At 38.2% G+C, this 17,506-nt stretch overlaps 1 protein-coding gene across 2 annotated transcripts; it reads left to right on the forward strand.

Moving 5' to 3' along the window:
* Nucleotides 1-399: 399 nt before the first annotated feature.
* On the forward strand, nucleotides 400-13,619 carry adrb2a (adrenoceptor beta 2, surface a). 2 transcript variants are annotated; one of them, XR_006371781.1, is made up of 3 exons: nucleotides 400-560; nucleotides 833-2,158; nucleotides 12,682-13,619. XR_006371781.1 is itself a non-coding variant. In XM_044127978.1 (2 exons), the coding sequence occupies exon 2, from the start codon at nucleotides 833-835 to the stop codon at nucleotides 2,081-2,083; it is 1,251 nt and encodes a 416-aa protein (XP_043983913.1). In that variant the 5' UTR covers nucleotides 400-560; the 3' UTR covers nucleotides 2,084-5,653. The 2 variants fall into 2 exon arrangements, 1 of the variants encoding a protein (XP_043983913.1); XM_044127978.1 differs by lacking the exon at nucleotides 12,682-13,619 and having other exon boundaries at nucleotides 833-5,653.
* The last annotated feature ends 3,887 nt before the right edge of the window (nucleotides 13,620-17,506 follow it).

The following is a 17,506-nucleotide window of genomic DNA, read 5'->3' on the forward strand; positions in this document are numbered from 1 at the left end:
TCTACCATGATTGTACAAACAGTCCCATAAAGAGGGTCACCTATTTTTAATGGGATCCAAACAAATAAACAAACAAAGACGTATGAAATCTCTCCTCGGTCCTGGAGTGTACCACAGAACTGAATATTTTGACACCACTGTAAACATAGGGTTCATTCTGGAACATATTTGCAACCTCTTTAAATATGTAAATTTTTTACCCTTAGACCGTGTTGCTGCTTTACTTCTCTCTCTCTCGCTTTCTCTTTCTCTCTTTTGCAGCCCTGCAACTGCAACCACAGGGACAGTGTGTTCAAACTCCTGAGAGCTCTCAGCACCCTGCGCAGCCTGGCTGTCTGATTGGCTGAGGGCTGACCATGATGTCATCACAGCATGCTATAAGGGCTCTGACAAATAGCCTGGGAGACACATTAGCAGAAACACTGCTCAACTGACGGAGTCAGGAGTGAGACAAGCTAAGATTAAAAAGTGGAACGGGCATGTGATACTCTACAGGAGTTATCCGCGCTCTGGCATCTTTACAGTGCAAGGCAAGCAGGACTCAACAACTACCTGTTGAGGTTGGTAATGTGTTTTATCTTTTTTATGTTTTCTTGCAACATGTCTTTGAAGCTTCTTGGCACAGATGTTGATATTTGTGTTCTATAAGTGTGCAGCTTCACCACTGAAATATTATTTTCTTCTGTTGTTTGTAAGAGTTGTAAAATTACATTCAAAATCTTAGTACTGAAAGTTTTGCTTTCTTTTCAATTTAAGTAATTTAATCTTTTTCTTGTGTGTATGTCTGTCTTTGTGGTGTGTGTGTGTGTCTGTCCACCTATGGTCTCTTCAGATGGAAAATACAACGCTCTCTAGCAAAGTAAACACCTCCACCACAGCAATCTCACCAGAAGAGAATAAGGAATTCAGTGGAACAGTCAAGATCTTCCTGGGAATAATCATGTCTCTACTTGTTTTGTTAATTGTCTGTGGAAACATCCTTGTCATCACTGCCATCGCCCGCTTCCAACGACTGCAGAACGTGACCAACTGCTTCATCACGTCCCTGGCCTGTGCTGACCTGGTTATGGGTGTTATTGTTATTCCTTTTGGTGCCTGTAACATCATTTTGCACAATTGGAGATTTGGTGTATTTTGGTGTAGATTCTGGACTGCTACTGATATCCTCTGTGTGACCGCCAGCATCGAGACACTGTGTGTCATAGCCCTAGATCGGTATTTGGCCATTACTTCACCCTTTCGTTACCAGTCAATGTTGACAAAGTGCAGAGCTCGAGTTTTGATTGTTCTTGTGTGGGCGATTGCTGCGTTGATATCCTACTTTCCCATCCACACGGAGCTGGCATATGCAAAAAAAAATGACACACATGAGAAAAGCAAAGTCAATGATGACTCTAACTTTATTTGTGACTTTGATGTCTCTCTGGAATATGCCATCGCCTCCTCTATCATCTCGTTCTACATTCCTTTGGTCATCATGATTTTTGTGTACAGCCGTGTTTTCCAGGAAGCCAGGCAACAACTGAAAAAGATCGACCAAAGTGTTGGACGCTTTCAGAACACCAATAACAGTGACTCGAAGTCTCTAGAATCTACAAACGGATGGGGACTAAAAAAGGCAAAGTTTTGCCTTCGAGAACATAAAGCCTTAAAAACTCTGGGTATAATCATGGGGGTGTTCACCCTTTGTTGGCTGCCATTCTTTTTGCTCAATATAGTGGTGACCATAACAAAAAGTGACCTCAAAATCCCCTTTCAAGTGCTCAACTGGATAGGTTACTCGAACTCTGCCTTCAATCCAATGATTTACAGCAGGAGTCCTGAGTTCAGGCACGCTTTCAAAGATATCCTCTGCCTGAAGAGGAACCACCTCAGCAACCCGGGACCAGTCAATGGATACGTCCACAGCCGCAACAGCTGGCAGAGTGAACGACAGGGACGCAGTAAGGGCAGCTTAGATGATAGCGATGCCAATGAAAGGTGTCTGGGGAAGGTGTCAGAGGTCTGTGGAGGGGAGGACAAAACCACGGACTCTAATGGAAACTGCAACAAAACCCTGCCGACAGTGACAACAAGCCTGTAGACTTGGAACTGTGAGGCTTCACCCAGATGATTATCACTGCCTTCATGAACGTTTTTCCTCAATGGTCTGTTGAAGGTAAGGCCAGCCACGGTGGCCGGCTGACTGCAATGATCCCTTTGAGTTGAGGAACGTATTTATTTTCCCATCATTTCCACATTTAATACTCTAGGAGGTTTTTTTTTTTTTTGTTTTTTTTACATACAAGATTCCTTTAAGCTACCTCAGACCTGCTTTACAATATATATATTTTTGTGTTAACTGTCTTTGACATTGCACCCGCTTTAGTTAAACTATGGTGGTAACTCAGATGTTTTTTTGTTGTTGTTTTTTAACATTGTAACATGCTTTGTGAAAGGCATAATTACAAATCGTCAACTTCTGCATTTTCTGCTTTAAGCTCCTAGGGAAAGATGACTTTCTTTCTAAATCAAATCAGTTTCATTTGATATGCCTGGATGGCAGAAAAAAAACAAGGAACATATTTCTGTCAACGGTTTGCAGGCTGATGGGTTGCACCGCGTTGGTGTTACAAGTACATTCCGATTTGCTGAGATCACAATCTGCCGTATTTCTGTCTTTATTTGCCTCTGATTGTGGTTTCATTAGAGATCAGCACCATGTGAAACTGTAGACACACGTCTCCTGTTCTTGCTTTTGACGTGCTGTCGCATTAGAGTCTGCTGTCAGCAGAACGATTCAGAGATATGCTCTAACGCTCGGAGATTTAGAGCTTCCTGTTTAGAAGAACAACGCCTGTAGAATTACGCTCTGCGAAAGCTGTGATAAAACTTGAAAACGTGCGTCTAAGTTTTGAACTCCTAAAGATATCTGATATCTTTTGGGTGGAGAGTAGTCGATATTATCGCAATACATTGGGCTGCCCTCAAATGCATATAGATTTTTAAAAGTCAGTAAATTTTTAAAAAATATAGATATTTTATTTATTTTTTATAACTGATTTGAAAGTTTCCTTCTGGACAGTCGAAAATAAAATTGTTCATTCTCTCAGCTGGCTTCAATGTACAGCATAAAAGTCATAAAAAACTATTATCACTTTCTATCCTCTCTGTGAAACAGAAGCTCTGTTCTTTATCAGCCCTTGTTCTTTTTCTTATAAATTAGTGGTTGCTGTGTTTCAGTATTTTCAGTGTTTATTGCAACCAGAGAGGCCACTTTCTCATCATGCAAGGTACAAACCACACATGATAATAATAATAAACAGGGTGACAACAGTTCCAGGACCGAGACACAGTGCTAGTCACTGCATTCAAATAAACATAGGATTAAAATAAAACAGCTCTTGCTCCTATATAGCGCAGCCTTGCCTCAGCCTTGTGACATTTCCCAGATTGTTCTCAGTGTGGAAGGCTGTGTGTTTACGCCTGAAATCAATGGAACATTTGGAAAAGGCATTCGGGGGTCCACGCAGCCGCGTCTCAGCTGCTCCAGTTGTTTTGGTCAGTTTCTGTCAGTCTTCTCTCAACGGCTCTAGATGTGCAGTCCCCAGGAAATGCCTCAATCCAGCTGAGCCTGGCACCAGTAAACATGAATAAACACATTATCTTTGTTGCTTAGTATGACAGTTAAATGATTCAGCAACCACCCCACCCTCCCAAATGGAAAAAAAAAACTGTTGGGGATTCTAGTTTGCAGGTTAGGATAATATCCAAAATATCATCCTCAAATAATACATGTCTTAAGACTGCTTTCTTATGTGTCTTATCTTGACTTTTGTTAGGTTTAATGGACATTAAGCACTTAGAAAAAAGGATCTTAATTTAGGAATTCATCTTCTTTCCTTCAGATCAAATTGCTTCACAGATCATTAGGCTAGATAGAGATAGAAGAGGTCTATCTTAAACCGTTTCCCAGGTCAGTTAGGCTAAAGTTAGCTTCTGAAGATGGGGAAGAGGAGCCGGGATTCTCAGCCAGTCTGAATCAGTGCCAGCGACTGATCTTGTAGTGCATGCAGTCCAGCCTCTGTGTGGAGTTGGATCAGCTGACACTGTCAAAAACATTGAACTTTGTTCCCTCAGAGGAAATCTTTATGTACTGTATCGCAAGGTTCGGTCAGTGCTCTTATCACCGATCCCTGGTCGAAGACATAAATACGCAGTCGTTGTACGTCAGCGTGTGCCATGTGAAAAACAAGCTTTCCAGAACGTGGATCCTTTTCTTGGTAATATTTTTGTGCAGATTTACAGCTAAATAAATGCAGGGGTTGAATGTCAGAACACAGGTTCTTGAGGAAAACGTTCCCAACATTTTCACTGTAAGGCATGCTGAAATCACAAATCAGCTCAAAGTAGTAGATCAAGTCTTGAAGATGATTATTTTATTTTCTCTTTTTTTTTTTTTAAGTCTTGATAGTTTGATTGTGGGCTGGCTCTAAGCTATTAGAGAGTCCTGCTTTCTTATTGTCTTAGACATGCATTTTTTGGAAGCACTGTGCAAGTGATAGTTTGCATGTCTGTTATATATTCGTGGTGTCATATTTGTGGATTCCTGCTAGCTCGCTTTGCAAGCGAACCTGTTTCAGCCCGAGCTCCGTGGGCTTTTCAGCTAAAATTCCACACTGCTCCCTCCTGGCAGTGGCCTATCTTTGCACCTCAGCTGTTTCTCAATTATAAATGGTTACTGTTTTATCGATACTCCCGTATAATAAGGAATGTAATTCATGCCTTCGCGTCCTCGGTGCTTGAGGATGCGACACTGTTATGTGCAATGAGTCTTGAATAATGAGCTGACACTACAACATTCCAAGCACAGCTGCTGTTTTATATCATGCTAACGACCCACATTCAGCTCCCCCCTGCCAGTGACCTGTCTCCGATTACCCACCGATGCACCAACGCCGGCTCGGCTTAGACAAAAGGATTCTGTTTTGAAAGGATTACAGGTTACAGGTCAGACCAGTCTTACAGCTTGTATTACCATTTGGACCTCAAGTTTTAATATCCAGCATGTTTCAGTGTAATAGGCTACAGTGTGTATGATAGATTGACATCTTAATGTGGTCCAAGCGTAGGTGGGGTAACTCAAATGTTATCCTCAAGAAATCACGTTTATTTTCAATGAATGAGTCCCTTTGTTCGACAAGAACTCCAATTATGATTTAAGAAAAGTCATTTCCCAGTCTAAAGCGGCACTGTATAGCACTTTTAAATATGTTGAAACATATTTCAGGTCACAGAAAAAAAAAATAATAATAAGTGTTCCCATTGGCATGTATGATAATGTTTCTACTTTTAAATAAAATATATAAAAAAGTCACTAGAGTAACAATAGAATTGTGAATTTTCTATAAAATAAAACTTCTATAAAAGAGCAAACCTGTTACATGTGAACGTTTTTCTTTTTTTTTTTTTTAAGTGGTCAGAGTGAGAATATAATCACTCGGTGGAATGTTTACTAAATGTTTGCAAGCTATTTTCGCACAATTTTCTTGTCATTGTATGTTCAGGTCTTGGAACTTGTTGCATTATGTGGTTCCCTGTGGTATTTATTTAAAAAGAAAAGTTTGTGATGTAACGTTTTTATAGAAATAAATTATGTACATGTTTCATGTGATGTTCTGTGATGTGTTTTTTTCTGACCGCTAAAGATTATATTCCTCTTTTTTATTTGCTCTTTAGGTTTCGTACAGCACTTACAGTACATTGTAAAACGTCTTCATATCCCATTGAACCTTGTCACTCTATCATGCTACATCCATAAATGTTAACATTTCAATGAGACCTACACATGTGATCCTGAAGTGGGACAAAAATGCTAAATATTTTTCAAAATATTTTTACGTAAATATCTAAAATGTGAGCCATGCAGCAGTGATATCCAGTGCAACTAAATGCATTTGAGAGTCACTTTGTTTGTTTGCAAATAATTGAATTTCAGTATTAATGCAGCTGTTCTGTTGAGGCCTCAGAGATTGCAGGTCCTCTAGGATAGGTCTCCAGTTTTTTTCTCTCAGTTGAGTTTATTTCTGAACTTTTACTTTGCAATTCTAACTCTCATAAATATGCTTTAACCTAATCCACCGTTTTTGTAGCTCTGGTTGTAAATTTAAGCTTGCGGTTTAGTTTCAACTCTATTTTCGTAGCTCTGAAGAACTGGCCCCACCAACCACTCTTTTTACTGCTCTTATTGCTTCTTTACTGATGCTCTCTTACAAACATCAGTAAGCACCTGTGATTTATTTCATTAGTTAGCTGTTAAGAACAAATAGTTGCACTGGACTTTATTTAGGAATATCAGAATAAAGTGGTCTGAAGATAAATGTATGCCTCCCATTTCAGATTTTTGTTTGTAAAAAAGAAAAAAGGAAAATTGAATCATGTATTGTTTTTCTTCTACTCCAGAATTATCCTGTAATTTGTGTTGATCCACCTCATGAAAACAGCAAAAATCATTTGACGTTTATGATTGCTGTGTGACCAAATCTTAGGAGGTTTAAGTTAATTACTTTAGCAAGACAATGTCAGCAGCCGCATTTTACAGTAACACTTTATTTTGCAAATAATCACACTTTAATGCAATATTGGCACATTTAATGGACGTCCAATGCAACTTTTAAGGCAACTTTGCAATAGAAGTGTCATTGTTTACCAAATAACACTTCATGACAATTGTAAACATTCATAAAGACTCCTTCATGCTCATAACAGGTGTTAAATCCTGGTTATGACAGTCTCGTGTCAGTCTTATGCACACCCCGTCAAATAAAGTGTTACCCATTTTACTAAACCGGTAATTTGTGCCAAATGACACAGAGCAGAAATAAAGTTAAAGCAAGAGTACATGACTGCCCTTTGCTCTATGCCAGGGGTCTCAAACTCCAGTCCTCAAGGGCCGCAGTCCTGCAACTTTTAGATGTGCTTCTGCTGCACCTCACCTGAACAGAATAATTAGGTAATTAGCAAGACTCTGGAGGACTGATCTACACAAGGAGGAGGTAATTAAACCATTTCATTCCAGTGTTTTGTACCTGTGGCACATCTAAAAACTACAGCGACCCCTTGAGGACTGGACTTTGACACATGCGCAGTAAGCGATCAAAGATCGTACAGAAGTCCTGGATCTAATCAAATTGAGCTGCACGGTAAAACTAGTAGCTTCTTAGATGTAAGACTGAGAGAGTGGAACCAAAGAAGTCTCAGAATTTGAAACAAAGTTATTGTTTAAAATGTGTTTCAGTTTTCTCCTGTGAGTAATTGTGAGTGAACATAAAAAACGGGATTCCTAAGTGGTTGTCATGACTCCAAATGACGTTTGATGGAAGGCTGTATACTAAATGTAACCCTGTGGAGTCGAGGACGAAACGCCACATAATTTATGACTAATAGATGTTTTTATATATAGGGTCAACAGAACACAGATAGTCATCCCTACTTGACATGAATGAGCTTGTAGCAACATTCAAGGTGATAAAAATGCTGCCTTATCAAATCACCTACTGTACGGCACAGTCTGTTTCACAGCAACTCATTCCCGTCTGTCTTGTCCGATGGTTGATACACAAATATTCTCAGCAGTACAAAGGGTCAAAGTGGATTCAGTGCTGTTTAAAGTTCTGCAAATGATAAAAATGTGTTTAAAGCCATAAATCAGCCCTTAATATATTTTGATGCTTTCTTCAAAGCATATTTGCAATATGTTTCTTATTCACACACGCACGCTGGGGAGGAATGTTGAGTTCAAAGTCCTGCCTAGAAGCACACTGCACCATTGAGGAAAAAGAAATCGAGCCAGTAATCAGGCGACTGAATCAAAAGTAAAATATTCACTTTACAACAAGAGTTAAATCCAAAGTAAAAGTGGCTCTTAGATGAACTTTACAAAATCTTCACGGAGTTGTTAAATTTCTGAGTTGATATTTTACATTTCTTTCCTAAAAAAAATTTAAATCAATATTTAATAATGATAATTTTTTGTTATGGAACAGAATAGCTGCTTTACTTTTAAGACATAAACACATTTGTAGAAATAGAGTAAGAGCAAAACATTAAGAGCATAAATGTAATTAAAAGCACATTACAGAATAATATTTGAAAGGCATTCAAATATTGTTTGGTATATTTACTTTAAAGTCTCAGCTTATCTCTAAAAGACTTGGTGAGATATTGACAAATACCCCAACCTGGTACTCACTCGGCCAAAAAAGGGATCAGGAAATCAAAAGAAAGCCTAATCTTACAGTCACAAATAACTGGGTTTTGTCTTTGCAACAAATATGTCCGGGTAGTTGAATGTGGGCAGAGGAATGAAATGCGGACTTGCGTGGATGGTAGGGAAAAAAAAAACCCAGGACCAGGAGCCTTTAACCATCAAAATAACAAACAAAAGCTGCTTAAGGGCAGGTAATCACACAGCCTGATGCTAATTAAAAACAAGGAATGTTTACGTGTGAGTGAAAACAAAAGAGGAGAGGCATGCATGTGCTGTGAAACATAATCAGATTCCAGGCATAAACTAAAGGTAACTAAGGAAATTTAGACTGCGGGGAAGTGTTTAGGAAAATAAATGCAGGTGAACTAATTGGAAGCAGAGAACAGGTGGAGCAGCTAAATATAAGTACAACTGAGGACATCTAAATACAACAGCATGAAATTACAGGGGCACTAATAAAACAGTGACACACGAAATATGGCTATATCTGGTAACAAAACCTCTGTTTAAAAGATTTCGTACCTTTATATAACGGTGCATGCAACCAGGAAAATTACAAAAAAGTTGAAGAAAAAAGAAACATCTCATGCTCAAAATTTCAACTGAAATGTTAAAATCAACCACCCTGAGAGAATAAAATATTAAGCAAGATTTATTTGCTTATGAATGAAGCCATCTAGCTAAATCATCAAAGATGACTTTAAAAAACCCCACAGAATTGAGATTTTCTGTTTAACATTTGGGTAGTGCTTCCAATATTCCAGAATAATAGGAGAAATTACTTTTGGAGATGTCAAAAAAAAAAAGAAAATTAAAAAAAAGCTTTAAATTTTCACATTATGCTCCTTCTGCATGGTACAATTGTATTTTTTTTTATTAACAAATCCATAGCAAACCAAAATCTAGCTTTTTATGTTGCTTTTGCTGTGATAGCTTCTTCCTCTCCTAGTGGCCTTTTAGTCCATGTTGGCGCTGGACTCATTCTGGCTTCATCCAGCTTCTTCACAAGTTGCTTTGCTTTTGTTCTGATGTTTATCGATGCGTCTTGCACCAAAAATATATTAATCTCCGACATACATAACCCAGTTGATCACTGGGTTGTCTGCCCTAAATCTCTTACTTCTGTTTCCATGGCATCTTCTTCTTCTGTAAACGGACCCACCCGTAAGCCCCTCCTCGCTTTACCTTGAGATCTAATCTTAAATCCTTCCGTGCAGCGTGACATCGCAATTTCATTTAAAGTCATATCAAATGTTCCGTGTCTTTCATGGGTTTAGACGAGCGCTGAGGCCGGTCCGCTGACGTGTGTGCAAATGGAAGGCTGTGAGATCAAACATCTGCTCCCTGGAGCCTGGAAGGCAGCGCTTTGTGCCGAGAGAGACGCTTCGTACGCAACTTCTTCTGCCAAGATTCTGAGCACATGCATGGTGATATCTATCGTGTTACTTCAAGGGCCCTACATTTACAGGTTAATCAGCAAATGGGATGTCTACCAATGTGTACATGTAGCCAAATTCTCTGAAAAAGGATTTGTTTGAGTACATGCTGCATACATAGTGTGTGTGAGTAAAAACATTCTTTGAAGGATAGATATGACCCTTGGCATTAAAGAGCTCTGAGGCACTCCGCAGTTTGCAGCTGTTTTCCTCCGATAGGCACCATAAGCATGTGCATCTCCACTGATCTGTGTAAACATATGAGCACATTTTAAATAAGATATTCCCCTTATTATTTATTTATTTAAAAAAGACCCAATGTTATGAAAGCAAAATAAATAAATAAACAATTATGAATCAAATTTCAGTGTGATTACAATAAAATGTTTTTTTGTTTGTTTATTTATTTATTTATTTATTTATTTTACAAAATCCTTCTGTTTCTTACTCTTTTTAAAACTTTTTTAACATCTTTAGTAGTTTTTCACTAAACTTGCATGTCTTCATTACTGACAACAGCAAAATACTTCCAGTTCCTGTCGAGGAAATTGCAACATATTTTAGTCGCTGCATGTTGGCGTGGTGACAAAATATAGCAGGCGAAGTTTTCCCTTGCCTTAAATCTCTTTGTACGGTACTCAAAAGCATGTCACTGTTACTCTACACGAGAAAATCATTTTTGCACAATTAGCCGCTCGTTTGTTGGAACGTCGGCATCCTTTAAAACTAGTAATTGATTCAACAGTTCTGAAGAAGAGCATCTAGCTTTTCCATGTGGAGTTCGCATGTTCTCCTTTTTTTACATGTTACTCCTCTCGCTGTGTAAAGACATGCATAAGAATGTCCTTTCAGCACACATGAATCCCACATGTTTATTCGCGCGGTTGTTCGTCCTTCACATCTCCGGGGAGAATTGGTGAGCTATCCAAGAGACAGCCCACTGATTGCCGGGGATATAGAGGTGCGAGCAAATGCGACGGTCAAATTCCCTGGCAAAAATTCACGAGGCAGACACAGACAATTAAATCAACAGCTGGTGAACACTGTCCGTCCGCTGCTGTGACTGTTTGAGCGCCTTTACTGCGGAGAGAGGCAGCCAGGAAGAAAACACAAAATGTGGACAGAAACGATCGCTTTTTTTCTGCTGCTGAACCAAAAGTCCTGTCTGATCAACTCCTCTCTCACAGCATCAGTTTTGTAACCTTTTCCAGATATAAGAATAGCTCAACCTTTACAGTTTACTTCCTTTTTCTAAAGTGGAGTAAAGACTGGTTTTCAATCATTTCAGCTAGTTGCACAGGAACTTGCAAAAGTATTTACACTCCCTGAACTTTTTCAAATTTTGTGAAGTTATAAGGAAAAAATTAAATGCGTTTTCACAGGTTGAAATTTCACAGACCAACATAGAGTATTCAATAATAGTTGGGGTGGAAGGACAAAAATATATTTGATACAACCGAAAGGCTTTTGGGAAGTGTTTCTACTAACTGTTCACATCTATAGACTGGAATTTCTGCTCATTCTTCTTTCAGAAGAGTTTTGAGACCCCAGAGAGCTGCTTAGTTTGCTTATATCTTGGTTCACACATATTATTCTGCATTTTGACCAGAAAACACAATTTTTGGTCTTGTCTGACCTTCATCCACCTTTCTATTGTGTTCCCTGGCTGTCTGAGCTTTTTTCTGGCCTCGTTTCAACAAAGTCTGTATCCTTGCCACTGTTCCCTAAGAGTCAAAGTTGTGGAGAGATTGTCCTTGCCCACCTGGATTATGATATTCTCGACTTTGTTCTTTATTAATTCTCTCTCTTTTCCTGGCTGGTGGTAGGTCATGTCTAGGATGGCTGCTATTTGTTCCATGTATTTTTCATTTTTGATCATGAATTAAACTCTGCTCTTTGATACGTTACTGGGGGTAACATTTTATTACTTCACTCTGCTTTAAAGTTTTCCAAGTGTTCATCCCTTATAGCTGCTTTCCTTGTTTCCTCACTAATATTCTCTATCAATCCTACACAGCACAGCTGTTTTACACAGATTAAGTACAGCTGCTCTAATATTTTTCTTCACTGTGAAGCGAGTTGTTACTGTCTCTGGCGACTCCTGATTCTTTCCTTTCAGTGGAGGAAGAAAATAAACAGAGAAAAGCTCAGCGGCTGCATTGTCTCAGAGTGTAGGCAGCGCCGGAAAAAACATGTGCGCACATCTGCCGGTTGCATAAAATGAAAAATGTGTTACAGTGATTATGGAAGGTCAAGAAAGTTTTTCTTGAAATTAGTCCTGCAAGTGGTCACCGGTAATAAGGTAAGTGCTCACAGACAGGAGGAAGTGTTCCTACTGTGTGTTTCAAAGGCCACAGCGTCTTACTTTTTGTGACTGCTGATAATGACTGGCACGTTGGCACAGACCAAAGGGAATGCAGTGTAATGATGCCACTTTCACTGTTCGCTCCTTTCTTTTCCTTCTTATTGCTAATGCCTCAATTTTCTGACTAAATAACCACCATCATTTGCCTCCAAAGCAATCAATGTGACTTCCAGCCAGCTCCACTGTATTGTATTCTTAATGGTTAGCAATTGTAATAGGAGATAGCTTTTGTGAAGCATCATTTTCATTGGGTTTAAGAAGTCAAGCTGGGGCTTTACACAAGGCTCTCGCAAGTTCTGGAAAAAAAAAAAAAAATCCAAGAGGCGGTGTAATGATCCGAGCAGCAGGAATCGACTGAGGCACGCGTTTATTAGGCAGCAGCCTTGCTGTTGTACAGCACAGTCGTCAGCAGAGCTGGTGAATTGGACCTCTTGCATTAACCATAAACCTCTCTGCTATTCTAACTCATAGATCTGCTGAGATTTGCATACATAAGAGGATAGTCTGGCAATAATCACACAGTCGCTTGTTGAAGTTTATGAAGTAACTGGAAAACACACTTACTTTCAAGTCACACAAATAAACAGCAAAAATGTACAAACAGGACTTTTCTTTTCTTTTTTTCTTTGCAGAGTCCTGAACTGCCACAGCCAGACTTGTCGAGCTCCATCAGCACTGAACTCCGTGTGATTGCTCCTGACCCTTTTGACACCCACAGTCGTCTCCTGCAAAGAATTGCCTGACAAGTTGGAGTGAGACAACGATGCTTGTCAGCTGGATGCCTCTGCAGATATGGATGTTGTTTGAGGCTGCTGTGCAGCAGTGTGTGCAATGTGTGTGGTCCCAGATGTCCAGACGCGATGATGCATTCAACTGCAGGCCACCGGTCAACGGATAAGTGTGTGCAATTGCAGCCAGTAGATTTAATATCTGAGAGGACAATGACAAGATCCTATTCAATAAGTCAGAATGTAATTGAAAAGTTTTGTTCAGTAACTCAATTCACAAAGTGAAACACGTTGTATTTATTAATTGCACACACATGAAAGGTTTCAACTCTTTGTTTCTGTTAATTATGATGACATTTTGCTTACAGATAATGAAAACATGACTTTATAAATAGAAAATTGCGTCAGAGCAGTAAAAAAGCAAGCATTTTTAATTCAGAAATATGATCGTAATGAAAAGCATGTTTAATACCTACCTAAAGGTTGTTATTTCTGAAAGGTGACAAGTAAGCATCATCAAAACACATGGCACACTTCACCAGGATGTACTTTTACTTCCCACATTGTTAGAAATTTTCTTAAACTCATTATGGCAGCTATTATCGGATCGTGGGACTTCACATGCTCTGTGTAATAGTATTTCCTGTTCCCCTTTTCTAATGGCAATCAAACACTTTAAAAGAATGTTATCTACCATATATGTACTGTTTCCAATAGTTTGGTACTGGGTAAAATGGAAATATGAATTCGGGTTGCGCTGTGTCATTTCCCCTCAGAAAACATGGTGGAGAATCCACGCTTTCTGATTGGCTACCTGTCACCTTCAACAGGCTGCGTTAACTCTCCCAGTGGGAAAACCCCTGATTTAGATCCAGCGGCCACAACGATTTACCGTAACACACCACACACTACAGGATGATCACAAGCGACAATTATCAGAATGACCAGCGTTCTAAGATTGTCGTAAGGGAAAAATGAAGGTATGAACTAACGTGTAGTGTGAACTATTGCATCAGGTAGTCGATGTGCCCATTTTCTTTATTTAAATCTAATGATTACTGAAGGGCAATATAGTATACAGACTTCATAATCTGCACTCTTTTGGTTAAATCCAGTATTTATTTACACTTTGGTGTTTTTATTCAAGTACATTTTTGTTAATGGAGACTGAGAATCCATTTTATTTTTGTTTTTGGTTGTTTTGTTCATCAGCTCCAGTGTTGGTGTTCTTTTGAAAATAAAGTGTATCAATCTTTGGCAGATAGACACACTATCTTCCAAATCGCATACATTATTATGTCATTTCCATTAAATCAATGTACAAAGGTCTTCAAACAATACTATCATCTATCGCAATAGTTTTCTGAGACAATTAATCGCTCAGCAAAATTTGCTATCGTGACAGGCCTACACCTCCATCTCTTTAAGATTGTTTTATGTTTAAAAGGATATATACAACATATATGTATGTGTTGTTACAATACATAAATAATCTAAAATCTTTACAGTATCCACCATAGCTCAATCCAAAAGATCCTCCTTGGGATGCGGTGGAACAGTAGATTTGCATCATTAAGCCATCAAATTTACAGCAACTGAATGTTGTCATGATGGTGATAGCGTGTCTGACAAGCTTCATCTGAGGACCGTATAAATGTGCCTTAAAACTTTAAAACAAAAGCTGTAATTAACTCTTGAAAATGCTGACTACAGTTACAAAGAGTGCATAATTAAAATGTCACTGTTCCCAAAAGAACAATTGAATAGAACCATCTATAATTACAAGGTAAAGTTTTTTTTTTCTCTTCTCATACAGGCAAAAAGAGGGCAGCTAAATAATGAAGTCAACAGTAGAGGCAACTTCCTACTTCTTAAATACGTCCTTCTGACTGGAGGTGGTGAAACAAATGTAAACCAGTTATAGTGTTTGATTTACATTTATAAATTTAGCTAGGTTATGATTATTGATATATAATTGTGGTATTATTAAATGTGCACAAAATAGTTTCTGCAAGCATGAACACATTTTGATATTGTGAAGAAAGCTGCAAAATCCACCAGAGAATGACTCAATTAGATGAAACGCTAAATTCTAGACATGGTTTAGGGTCTACTGTGGATTAAAACCTCCGACTGAAGATTTCTATTGAATTCTGACAGGATATGGAAAAAATGTGCTTCAGAGAAAGCGTATCGTCCCAAACTTTTTGTGAAATGATTTTAAGTTATGTTTTTATTTTTATTTTTTTATTTTGTTAAACCTAGAGTCAGTCTGTTGTAGACCTTCCAACAACTCAGTGTTATCAAAAAGGGGGGGAAAAAAAGTTTTTTTATATGACTACGGTAATGCTATACAATCAATGTTCTGTGCATATGACTCTTTGGTTAAATTTCTTCTCTTCTGCACATTTTATTATTAGAAAATGGAAACAGTAGTAACATACTGTCTATGCCAGGCTTAAACACACAAAAAAACAACTGTCTCTATGGAAACCAGAGGCTGCTGTTGCTGTAAAACCTTTACAGAAAAGGCTGTGATGATTATAATAGTAACAGTAATGGTCCTCAGTTAATGATGTCATTTAAAGATTCTTCACAACGCCCAAAGTAAGTACGTCTAGTTTGTGAAATTGAAGGAGAAATTGTCCTGCAATCTTCCTGTGAGAAGGTAGCAGGGATTATAATCAATCATCATTACATCATGGTGGATTATAGTAGATTTTGATCTACTCCCTGTTCTTTAAGATTAAGTCACTCTGTTTCTGTTTGGATGTACACATTTCTTATCTGGACCTGGGGTGGTTCTGCATGGGATCTGAGTGTTCTCTCTACTCAAATGTGAGTTCTTCTAAAAAAAAAAAAAAAGAAAAAAAAAGCATTGCTATTAGGTTAATTGATTTCCAAAATTTTATCTGGTGGCTCTATGTCTTGCCCTGTGATGGACTGGCAACCGGCCCACAATCCTACGACTCCTGTGGACAGACTATTCTCTGTAGTTCATTTCATTTTCTCATATTTTTTTAACCTTCCTGTCAATTTAAAAGTCTACATTTTGTACTCTTGCCTTTTCAGGCAATTTCTTCTGGAACACTTTGGATTGTGTCAGATTATCTGGGCCTTCTTTTCCTCTGACTTTCATGTAAATGAGACTCCATATTTTCTCACTGCATTCACTTGAGCTTAGAGTTTACACTTGTTAAGCATATTATTTGAATTTGTCAGGCAATTATTTGAAAGTAACGCTGGGAATACTTTAAAAGGAAGAACAATTCAGTGCTTGTCTTGGCTCTCTTGGAGTTGTTTTGAACTTGCGGTTAACTCATGCCCAGCGGGGGGAGGAAGAAGCCTTGCAACACCATTCAGCATGGAGATCGTGTATGCGAACATTTCTTTCCTTGGGCTCAGTAGCATCACAGTCATTAACAGGATCTTTGTTTGCCTCTTCATCTTGCACCATTGTTTTCCACTGTCTCACTGCAAGCAAACGCTAGTGCAATTAATATCTCGCTGCTGTAATGATAAAATCATCAAAACTGTGGTCAGCTAATCAGATAAACTCACTCAACTCATTGTGATATGTTGTACACGACTTTAGCACAAAAGTTGCACCATTGCTTTTCTGAATATATACTTGGTTCACTGGTTGTTTGTTCAACAAAATGGCAAAACATTAAAAAGAAAATAATAATAAGTAGTTTGGAAAAGTACTACATGGTTCCCTTCTCAAACAACAATCTTGTAAGTTACAAACTACACCTGTAACATCGTGTGTTATTATGTGCAGGCTACAAAGAGAGCAAAGAGGCTGCAAATATGCTGATGAAGCTTTTTTTTTTTTTTTACCTATATGACTCTAAGATGGTCATATGGCCAGGATCCTAAATACTTTTGGCTCTTCAATTAAATGCATCCAGAGATATCATGGGACTATTTTTATTTCGTTATATAATTTGCTAAAAGTAGAAAGTCATGTAATTGAATTTCACAGGCTACAGACAGCTGATTCTTCACTGACGTTTGGTTAAATTAAGCGTGCCAATCCAATGCTGCCCTCTAGAGGAGCTTTACCGATTTTACATTAAAAATTTACTGGACAATCTGTCATTCAATCTTGCACCTGTACACTATAAACATAGTTTTCTGTTTCTTTTAAACCAGAAATTTATATACACTGTGAAAAGACAAGCTTTTCTTTTCCATTTAATTAAATTTAATATGAAAAAGTGAAAGAAAATGGTAATGTATTGTTTTTACAGTTATGCACATATATATGGATCCATACATACCTACATTTAGAATCAACTGGGTACACATTAATATACAATCAGTGCTCCTCTAATGTAATATTCAGATTTAAAAAAAAAAATCAGTTTTATAGGATAGTGTTACATTTTAGAAACAAAAACTGACAACATAAAACATTTCCGTTTCAGATATTGGGCAGTTTTGGCCTAAATTTATAATGGAAGCCAACAATGCCCTCATGCTATTTGAAAATGCATAAAATAGGTATGTGCTGTGATGGTGCAGGGGCTAAGCACAACCCACATATGGAGGCCTTACTCCTCAACGTGGCTGTCGCAGGTTCAATTCCCAGCCTGGTGACCTTTGCTGCATATCTTCCCCGTTTCTTATTACTGACTTTCCTGTCAATTAACTATCAAATGAAAGCTACTAGAGGCAATAAAACCTTTGAAAAAGAAAGTGCATAAAATAACCACTCAGCAAC

The sequence above is a fragment of the Gambusia affinis genome, linkage group LG09 (assembly GCF_019740435.1).
Source record: "Gambusia affinis linkage group LG09, SWU_Gaff_1.0, whole genome shotgun sequence".
Lineage (NCBI taxonomy): Eukaryota > Metazoa > Chordata > Actinopteri > Cyprinodontiformes > Poeciliidae > Gambusia > Gambusia affinis.